General features: G+C 48.2%; 2 protein-coding genes across 2 annotated transcripts in view; one reads left to right on the forward strand and one right to left on the reverse strand.

Moving 5' to 3' along the window:
- Positions 1–424: 424 nt before the first annotated feature.
- Positions 425–7894, reverse strand: sgcb (sarcoglycan, beta (dystrophin-associated glycoprotein)). The gene is made up of 6 exons (XM_080505976.1): positions 7697–7894; positions 3655–3864; positions 3403–3588; positions 2542–2733; positions 1680–1811; positions 425–1610 (listed from the first exon to the last, which is right to left on the reverse strand). The coding sequence occupies exons 1-6, from the start codon at positions 7709–7711 to the stop codon at positions 1410–1412; spliced, it is 936 nt and encodes a 311-aa protein (XP_080362102.1). The 5' UTR covers positions 7712–7894; the 3' UTR covers positions 425–1409.
- Positions 7895–8942: 1048 nt separating this feature from the next.
- The window catches only part of spata18 (spermatogenesis associated 18), a gene marked incomplete at both ends in the record, with an annotated part of 5200 nt that continues 3641 nt past the window's right edge, over positions 8943–10501 (forward strand). Inside the window, 3 exons of the mRNA XM_080506381.1 lie at positions 8943–9029; positions 10171–10276; positions 10430–10501. The exon at positions 10430–10501 is cut by the window's right edge and continues 44 nt beyond it. Of these exons, the coding sequence (XP_080362507.1) occupies positions 8943–9029; positions 10171–10276; positions 10430–10501 (265 nt within the window). The remainder of the gene's footprint in view (positions 9030–10170; positions 10277–10429) is intronic.

A 10501-nucleotide genomic window follows, 5' to 3' on the forward strand; every position in this document is an offset into this window, starting at 1 on the left:
GGAGCCCCGGAGCACCGGGAGCACCGGGAGCACCTGGAGCACCGGGAGCCCCGGAGCACCGGAGCACCGGGAGCCCCTGGAGCACCTGGAGCCCCGGGAGCACCAGGAGCACCTGGAGCACCAGGAGCACCAGGAGCCCCGGGAGCACCTGGAGCACCGGGAGCCGAACCGACGTCTGCAGAACAGCTGGTGTCTGGGGATGTTAGGACGGACTTTATCTGGTCCACTGGGAAGGTCTCAGAAACATGGTAGACGACGAACATGTTCAGAGTTTGCGAGGAGAAACCTTGTGGAGTGTTTTGCTCCGAAGGAGCCGAGCAGCAGGGGGTCTGACGTCACGGGAGGCGTTATATGGAACCAGGCTGCTGCAGCCAAAGACACAAACCTCCTGACCCGTTCAGCCTGACGTCATGACATTATGCAATATTAACTCATTAGACCATATTAGCAGACCTCTCAGTTTCACTTTATCGTTCCTCACTGCTCGTCTTCAACCTCATCTCTAATATTCATGTTTGTTCCCCGTGGGAATGCATTTTGTGTTGGAAAATGAATTCAGAACAGAAATGAGTCAATCCTGGAGTCCAAACATGCACCAGGTTGATTTGTGGCAACATGTTGACATCTCCAGGACGTCGTCTATAGACACAGACCTATAGATCTACAGACGTCTATGGTGAGCTCTGCAGTATCAGAGCAGAAGAGGAAGCTCTGGTGCTGACGTGGTCATCACGTGTCTGGTCTGTTGATCTGTGAAGATTTAAAAAATCCTGCAGTGTGTGCCAGATATAAATCTATTGGAATATGCAGAATTGACAGTCCCACATGTGAATAAAAGAAAACTATTCCACTTTAGCATCACTGAATGGCTTAAAATTGATCCTATATTTAAATGTATATGTATTACAACATCTTCTTTGCCCAAAATGCAAATTTCCCCTGCAGGTTTTACAGACATCATAATAACAATGTAGTGTGTCACACATCAGTGGAAATGTCAACTCAGCTGCCCAAAACAAGTTAAGTGTAATACAAACCATTCATGAGCTTTATAATATTAGTAATACTGGACGGTAAGGACAAAATAAATACTGTAGTTTCTAGTTGCAAACAGCTTTGAACCAGAGTATCATCCATAAATAATAAAGTAATGTGCATTGATAAGAAGCTGTTTTAGATTGAGCGGACAAATGTGGAGAACAATAAAATAGTTCGATGCTTCTTTGGCCGAAAGGCAAAGCTTAATGACACAATCTGCATTTGGCAAAGAGAAGGAAAAACAAACCAGAAAACCATTAATTTGTCAGGAAGACCTCAAGTGCAAGCGATTAAAAATGTCCTCTGGTCTCCAAAGATTCTATTGAAAACAAACAGCTTGTCATGTTTGTGTGGTGCCGGGCGATCCAGTCCTAGTGAACTTTTCTACACGGGTTGTCTGACGTCTGGCAGCCCATGTTGGTGAACTTCACCAGCACGCGGAACAGAGTGCCGTCCTCACACATGCACAGCTTGTAGCGCTCCAGGCCGTCGTTGAAGTACACGTCGCCGGCCGAGTTGGGGATGCGCGTGGCGTTGAACATGACGGAGCCATTGAGCACGATGCTGTTTTCCTGCAGAGGGAGAATCAGTCGTCATACTGAGTCACTGAGCAGCCTGACGCTTCAGGATGTCCAACGTACCGCCCGGAGCTCGATGTCTCCGCCCATCTTGAACTCCACGGTGCGTCCCATGATGTTGACACCCTCGTTACCACGAACGATGGCCTTCCCGTCGCTTTTGATGTTCAGGTCTGATGCTGCACTGCTGGTGATCTAAATACCAAACAAAACCTGACAATTACAAAGAAATGGCTGCAGGTTGACAGACAGGAAGCCCAGTGTCCCAGTGTCCCAGTGTCCCAGTGTTCCAGTGTCCCAGTGTCCCAGTGTCTCAGTGTCTCAGTGTCCCAGTGTCCCAGTGTTCCTGTCAGACCAGTCCCAGTGTCCCAGTGTCCCAGTGTCCCAGTGTTCCTGTCAGACCAGTCCCAGTGTCCCAGTGTCCCAGTGTCCCAGTGTTCCAGTGTTCCTGTCAGACCGGTCCCAGTGTCCCAGTGTCCCAGTGTCCCAGTGTTCCTGTCAGACCGGTCCCAGTGTCCCAGTGTCCCAGTGTCCCAGTGTCCCAGTGTTCCTGTCAGACCAGTCCCAGTGTCCCAGTGTTCCTGTCAGACCGGTCCCAGTGTCCCAGTGTCTCAGTGTCCCAGTGTCCCAGTGTCTCAGTGTCCCAGTGTCCCAGTGTCCCAGTGTTCCTGTCAGACCGGTCCCAGTGTCCCAGTGTCCCAGTGTCTCAGTGTCCCAGTGTCTCAGTGTCCCAGTGTTCCAGTGTCCCAGTGTCCCAGTGTCCCCCCCCCCCCCCTTACATTAGACATGAATGTTTCGAACAATGATCTGCTGGAGTTAAACGTCTCTTCATGGCAACGTCCCGTCCCGTCCTTCACGACTGCGTCTCACGTCGATGATCGGTAGTGAATGAGGCTCTTCGGGGAATGAGGAACACGATACTCACCCGCTCTGTGGACGCCTTCTTCACACTCAGGACTTTCACTCCTTTGGGCAGATGGAACTCGTGGTTTTCAAAGTCCGTACTGAAGAAGGTGGTCTGTGTCCGAGGGTCTGTGAAGGAGATGCCCACATCACTGAGCACTGACGTCTTGTCCTTCTCCACGCTGAGCTTTGTGTTTCCTTGTTGGAAAATCACCTGCAGCCAGAGTGAAATGAAAAACAAACACTTGACAGTGAACTTGTTCAAACAGTTGTGCTATACCTGGCTACTTCTGCTAGTTTCATTCAAACCAATGGGGAGAAGCTGATGACAATAGCAAAATAAAAAAGTAAATAGTATGATTTGATTTTGTTCTGGCTTTTCTTTGCAGAGCTTCTCTGGTTGGTCCACAACTCCAGTTCAGGATGAGCAAACTGTCAACATGAGGCGGCTTCAGCGTAACCGTCAGTAATGTTTCTTTATCCCGTTACAATAAACCCAGTCTGAACCTTCAAAACATTCACATTTCAAAATGTGAAGTTGTTTTACTCTGCTGTGAGAACAGACAGACAAACTCACCTCATCAAGAAAAAGTGACCGGCTGAACTGAATGAAGCGTCAGACTTCAGCAGTCGCAGTCAGTCACGTCCCACAAGCTGATTCTACAGTAGTGATGATGTCATGCAGTGGTGCTTGAACAAAGCCTGACATGTTACTGATTGAGTTGGAAACATTTCCAGCGAGAAATTAGAGAATTAGCATTTTACCCTTTCTATGTTTTGTGTTTCTTACAAGTTGTTTCCGATATAATGTGTTACTAAATAAACAGTCCAAAAAGAACAGCAGGATCTCAACCGTTTCATGAAATGTCTTGCTCGTCCTCACCGGGTTGTTGTTGCCCACGATGACCAGGTCCTGGTCCTTGCGGCCCCCCACGGTGCTCTTGTGCAGCGGGTGAACGACGCCCATGTCGGCCTTCTGCTTGAAGCGCAGCAGGCCGCTCTGGTGGAACTCCATGCTGTCGCAGCCGTTGGGCCCGATGCGGATCACCGTCCATATAACCAGCGTGATCTGAGGGGGGGGGGGCAGTCAGGGACAACCAACAACCCCAGAGAGGCACAAGACCGAGGGACTCACGATGAGGTTAATCAAGGCGAGCAGGAAGAGGAGCACGATGATGCACACCGCCATGTTGCCCTTGCGTCCTCTCAGGCCCGTCTTGTGGAGACGCTCCTCCTCGATGGGGACGTAGCCCGCCTTGAAGTTACTGTTGTGCTCCTTGTTCACGCTGCGTCTCTCCAGGGCCTTTTCCCGCATCGACTTCTTCACCGGGCCGTTGGAGCTCTCCTGCAACGCAAACTGCCTGAGAACACTGGACGTCTCTGTGAAAAACTGCCTGAGAACACTGGACGTCTCTGTGAAAAACTGCCTGAGAACACTGGACATCTCTGTGAAAAACTGCCTGAGAACACTGGACATCTCTGTGAAAAACTGCCTGAGAACACTGGACATCTCTTTGAAAAACTGCCTGAGAACACTGGACATCTCTGTGAAAAACTGCCTGAGAACACTGGACATCTCTTTGAAAAACTGCCTGAGAACACTGGACGTCTCTGTGAAAAACTGCCTGAGAACACTGGACATCTCTTTGAAAAACTGCCTGAGAACACTGGACATCTCTGTGAAAAACTGCCTGAGAACACTGGACATCTCTGTGAAAAACTGCCTGAGAACACTGGACATCTCTGTGAAAAACTCCCTGAGAACACTGGACGTCTCTGTGAAAAACTGCCTGAGAACACTGGACATCTCTTTGAAAAACTGCCTGAGAACACTGGACGTCTCTGTGAAAAACTGCCTGAGAACACTGGACGTCTCTTTGAAAAACTGCCTGAGAACACTGGACATCTCTTTGAAAAACTGCCTGAGAACACTGGACATCTCTTTGAAAAACTGCCTGAGAACACTGGACGTCTCTGTGAAAAACTGCCTGAGAACACTGGACATCTCTTTGAAAAACTGCCTGAGAACACTGGACATCTCTTTGAAAAACTGCCTGTGAACACTGGACACATGACGTCTCTTTGAAAAACTGCCTGTGAACACTGGACGTCTCTTTGAAAAACTGCCTGAGAACACTGGACACATGACGTCTCTGTGAAAAACTGCCTGAGAACACTGGACACATGACGTCTCTTTGAAAAACTGCCTGAGAACACTGGACACATGACGTCTCTTTGAAAAACTGCCTGAGAACACTGGACGTCTCTTTGAAAAACTGCCTGAGAACACTGGACACATGACGTCTCTTTGAAAAACTGCCTGAGAACACTGGACACATGACGTCTCTTTGAAAAACTGCCTGAGAACACTGGACACATGACGTCTCTTTGAAAAACTGCCTGAGAACACTGGACGTCTCTTTGAAAAACTGCCTGAGAACACTGGACACATGACGTCTCTTTGAAAAACTGCCTGAGAACACTGGACACATGACGTCTCTTTGAAAAACTGCCTGAGAACACTGGACGTCTCTTTGAAAAACTGCCTGAGAACACTGGACACATGACGTCTCTTTGAAAAACTGCCTGAGAACACTGGACACATGACGTCTCTTTGAAAAACTGCCTGAGAACACTGGACACATGACGTCTCTTTGAAAAACTGCCTGAGAACACTGGACGTCTCTTTGAAAAACTGCCTGAGAACACTGGACACATGACGTCTCTTTGAAAAACTGCCTGAGAACACTGGACACATGACGTCTCTTTGAAAAACTGCCTGAGAACACTGGACACATGACGTCTCTTTGAAAAACTGCCTGTGAACACTGGACACATGACGTCTCTTTGAAAAACTGCCTGAGAACACTGGACGTCTCTTTGAAAAACTCCCTGAGAACACTGGACGTCTCTTTGAAAAACTGCCTGAGAACACTGGACACATGACGTCTCTTTGAAAAACTGCCTGAGAACACTGGACACATGACGTCTCTTTGAAAAACTGCCTGAGAACACTGGACGTCTCTTTGAAAAACTGCCTGAGAACACTGGACACATGACGTCTCTTTGAAAAACTGCCTGAGAACACTGGACACATGACGTCTCTTTGAAAAACTGCCTGAGAACACTGGACACATGACGTCTCTTTGAAAAACTGCCTGAGAACACTGGACGTCTCTTTGAAAAACTGCCTGAGAACACTGGACACATGACGTCTCTTTGAAAAACTGCCTGAGAACACTGGACACATGACGTCTCTTTGAAAAACTGCCTGAGAACACTGGACACATGACGTCTCTTTGAAAAACTGCCTGTGAACACTGGACACATGACGTCTCTTTGAAAAACTGCCTGAGAACACTGGACGTCTCTTTGAAAAACTCCCTGAGAACACTGGACGTCTCTTTGAAAAACTGCCTGAGAACACTGGACGTCTCTTTGAAAAACTGCCTGAGAACACTGGACGTCTCTTTGATATGGAACTCAATTGGTTCTGTGTGAAGCGACGTGATAAAGAAGTTCTCTGGGATTCAGTGTTTCTATTCTGTTCTCTTCTCCCTGGAACTCACTTCCTGTTATTGACCTGCTGAGCTTTGTGTTTGTGGGACATTGTGGGACAATCAGTTCAACTTGAACTGAGCTGGTGTGTCTCCAGTGTCTCCCCAGTGTCTCCTCAGTGTTTCCCCAGTGTTTCCCCAGTGTCTCCTCAGTCTCCCCAGTGTCTCTCCAGTGTCTCCTCAGTATCTCTCCAGTGTCTCCTCAGAGTCTCCCCAGTGTCTCCTCAGTGTCTCCCCAGTGTCTCTCCAGTGTCTCCTCAGTCTCCCCAGTGTCTCTCCAGTGTCTCCTCAGTGTCTTCCCAGTGTCTCCTCAGTCTCCTCAGTGTTTCCCTAGTGTCTCTCCAGTGTCTCCCCAGTGTCTCCTCAGTCTCCCCAGTGTCTCCTCAGTGTCTCTCCAGTGTCTCCCCAGAGTCTCCCCAGTGTCTCCTCAGTGTTTCCCCAGTGTCTCCTCAGTCTCCCCAGTGTCTCTCCAGTGTCTCCTCAGTATCTCTCCAGTGTCTCCTCAGTGTCTCCCCAGTGTCTCCTCAGTGTCTCCCCAGTGTCTCTCCAGTGTCTCCTCAGTCTCCCCAGTGTCTCTCCAGTGTCTCCTCAGTGTCTCCCCAGTGTCTCCTCAGTCTCCTCAGTGTTTCCCTAGTGTCTCTCCAGTGTCTCCCCAGTGTCTCCTCAGTGTCTCTCCAGTGTCTCCCCAGTGTCTCCTCAGTGTCTCTCCAGTGTCTCCCCAGTGTCTCCCCAGTGTCTCCTCAGTGTCTCCCCAGTGTCTCTTCAGTGTCTCCTCAGAGTCTCCCCAGTGTCTCCTCAGTGTCTCCCCAGTGTCTCTCCAGTGTCTCCTCAGTCTCCCCAGTGTCTCTCCAGTGTCTCCTCAGTGTCTCCCCAGTGTCTCCTCAGTCTCCTCAGTGTTTCCCTAGTGTCTCTCCAGTGTCTCCCCAGTGTCTCCTCAGTCTCCCCAGTGTCTCTCCAGTGTCTCCCCAGTGTCTCCCCAGTGTCTCCTCAGTGTCTCCCCAGTGTCTCTTCAGTGTCTCCTCAGTGTCTCCCCAGTGTCTCCTCAGTCTCCCCAGTGTCTCCTCAGTGTCTCTCCAGTGTCTCCCCAGTGTCTCTCCAGTGTCTCCTCAGTGTCTCCCCAGTGTCTCCCCAGTGTCTCCTCAGTGTCTCCCCAGTGTCTCCCCAGTGTCTCCCCAGTGTCTCCCCAGTGTCTCCCTAGTGTCTCCCCACAGCTCGGCTAGTGGCCGTGAAGCGGCCGCGACTCGGTGTCTGTGGCCCGGACTAAAAATAACCCGCAGCCCGCTCGACCGGCTGTCTGTCCCGTCAGGGGACACGCTGCTGTGACTGCGGAGGACAGAGACAACAACTTCACGGTCTGACACCAGGGTGGCCCAAAACAAACAAACAAACAAGCAAACAAACAAACTAGTATTTGAAAGCCGCCGCAGCCCGTTAGCTCGACTGTTCTTATTCATGTGAGAGGAAACGCCGCAGCAACAACAACCAACACCCGCACGTCCAGACTGGAAGGTCTTTATGGTCTTTATTCTCCGTGTCACGCTGACGGCCGTGCAAATGGAATAAAGGTTTCAAGATGAGCAAAACGTCACAATAACAACAAACAGAGAAAATATAACGGACCTGTTCGGACGCCATGTTGACCCTCCCTCTTCTGCCTGCGGAGTGACGGGAGATACCATCTCTGACAGCCGGGGGGGGGCGGCTTCTCCCGGCGGGCTCCGGGCTCGTCAGTCCGTGCTAGCCTGCTTGTTTTGTTCAACAAATAAGAATAAGAATACGTGGAATAAACAAGTATAAGAGACTCTGCCTTACTTTCTGTCGGCGCTTACAATAATAGAAGGTCGTGGGACAAAAACAATAGATGGTACATTCCGAGTCCGGGCAGCCAATGAGAGCAGGAGCCCAAAATAGAGCAGTCCATTCATAGTTTCCATGTGAGTTAAAAAAAACCACCGCCTTCACGTTTTAAACATCTGAAACACGTTTTATCAGCGTGTTCTTTATACACATGTTTATGTGAAATAGAAACGTTTAAAATGGTGGTTAAAGTATTTTGCTTATTTATTATGTGTGTGTATTTCTTTACTGTGGTAGTTCTACATTTCAATATTGTGTGAAACAATTAATTTATATCTTATTCGAGTCCATTCTATTCTATTCTATTCTATTCTACTTCAACTCGCAACATTTGTGGTAATCTATGTTCGAGTAAATGTTTTTTCAAAGGTTAAGGGCGATTTACGGAGCCCCTAAAAGGACATGCTGGAGAAATAAATCCCTCTGGGGCTCTGTAGCTGTGGTTATAGGCAATAAACAGCATAACTACACTTGAGCTTATTTGGGTCGTATTCTAAAACATCCATGGTTTTACAGTAAAACTTCTTGTAATTTATCTGCAGTACAGTATCATCGCGAGTTATTCTCGAGAATAGAATTAAAGAGGGTAAAGCCTCCGATTCAAATCCCAGATTTCTACTGATACTGATATGACTGAGCGAGTCAGGCAGTATATAATCGGATTTAATCTCGCAGGCACTGTGTGTGTGTGTGTGTGTGTGTGTGTGTGTGTGTGTGTGTGTGTGTGTGTGTGTGTGTGTGTGTGTGTGTGCGTGCGTGCGTGTGCGTGTGTGTGTGTGTGTGTGTGTGTGTGTGTGTGTGTGTGTGTGTGTGTGTGGTGTCGGCTGACAGTGTGGGTTTACACTGCAGCAGACAGACGCTCTTTTCTTGTCATTCAGTGAGGTTTTGTTTTGTTTCGTGTTTTATAGTTTGCAGCTCGTCTCGTCTCGTCTCGTCCTGTTCGGTTGCCACAACTGAGGCGGTGCTTGCCCCCCCCCCAGGCAGCCCGGAGCCCCGGAGGACCTCAGCCATGGCCGATACCCTGAGGAGATTAACCAGCACGTCTGCGTTCAGCGTCCTGCAGGACAAACTGGAGAACTTCCACCACGACTACCATGTAAGTCATCAATAAGTCAGGACTGACCTGCACGTGACGTCACGCTCCAGACAGTTTAGATCTTCTCATCAAAACTCCATCCACGAGTGATCAATTGCCTTGTTTACCCCGATTTGTCTTAAAGGGAAAGTAAGATTGTTATTTTGGTCATATTGTACTTTCCTGTTTCTACGTCGCATCGTGTGAAGCTGCATGTTTACTGAGGGAATAAATCATTTCAATCATTTCAGCAAAGGAATGCGCTCCTTCAGATTACATCGACTTTCCGTTGGAGTTTGGTTGCTATGGACGCCCGTCGCCATGGTTACGGTCCCTCAGACCAAAGAGGCCGTGTTGAGATGGTTCACTTACTGTTGCTTCCGGTGGAAACAAGCCGCACAACAGATCCACAACAACTTCTGTGTCCAAAGCCGAATTGTGGGGAGTTTTAGAGATTTACAGCTTAAATTGAACCTCCAGTCATTCCAGTGTTTTTGTTTTAAATCATTTATTAAATAAAGTCTTGCGTCGCCGCAATACGAGCACCCTGTGACTGCTCTGGCTCATTTTACTCTTTGATTTTGGCTTCACACGTTTTAAAACTATCAAACATTTTTAAACTGTGAAACATTGACAGTTTTATGAATGTCTGTTAGATTTATAATGTTTGCGAATTTTCAATAGAACATATCCAATAAATATTTGAAACATTTTGTTTCTTCCCTTCCTGCTGACGCTACTCTTGGTCAATGTAATTAAAACACTGGCGTCCAAAATAAATTATTGGTTCCATCCTGAACGCACAATTAAGCAAACAATGCAAAATGTAGCTGAAAATATGAAGATAGATATTTCCAGACCAAACTATATCAGTGAATCCATTCGGGGTGAAAATCTTTCCAGTAGAAGTCACAGAAGACAGGATTTATTTTCAGTGAATACGAGATAAGGTGACGTCAGTGTCAAACACTGTCAAATACAATCTGAGCGTTTTGATTTTCCACAGTGATACTCTAGTCAATATTATAAAACGTATTCACCTGTGGTGTATATCATCACCAAAATGCCAAATGAAGCAGTCAATTGTGCCACAAACCCCAATGCTTTGACTGATTTCAACAAATTGATGAGCAGCATTGGTGATCACATGATTTCCTGGCAGGTGGTTTCCGGTGAGCAGAATGTGGACAGATGCTGCGAGCTGATCGAACTCACAGCCGAGGTTCAGGGCCAGCTGTTTGTCATTCTGAACCTCACAGCTGCAGAAGGTGAGCTCCAGATGTGAGGTGGGATTCATTCAAAACATGAATAAAGTCTGCTGTTTATTTATGTGACGTCTTGATTCAAATATGAGACTTTGATGTCAATTCAAAATGCGTCTCGTGGACCACTGACCCCCCCTGCCTGGAATCCTGGACCAGGTGGTCAGTCTGCCGGTCTGGACCCTCTGAGGACCCGACTGCTGCCGTGGCTCGGAGGCTGCTTCTCCGTGG

This window comes from Blennius ocellaris (assembly GCF_963422515.1).
Source record: "Blennius ocellaris genome assembly, chromosome: 12".
Classification (NCBI taxonomy): Eukaryota; Metazoa; Chordata; class Actinopteri; order Blenniiformes; family Blenniidae; genus Blennius; species Blennius ocellaris.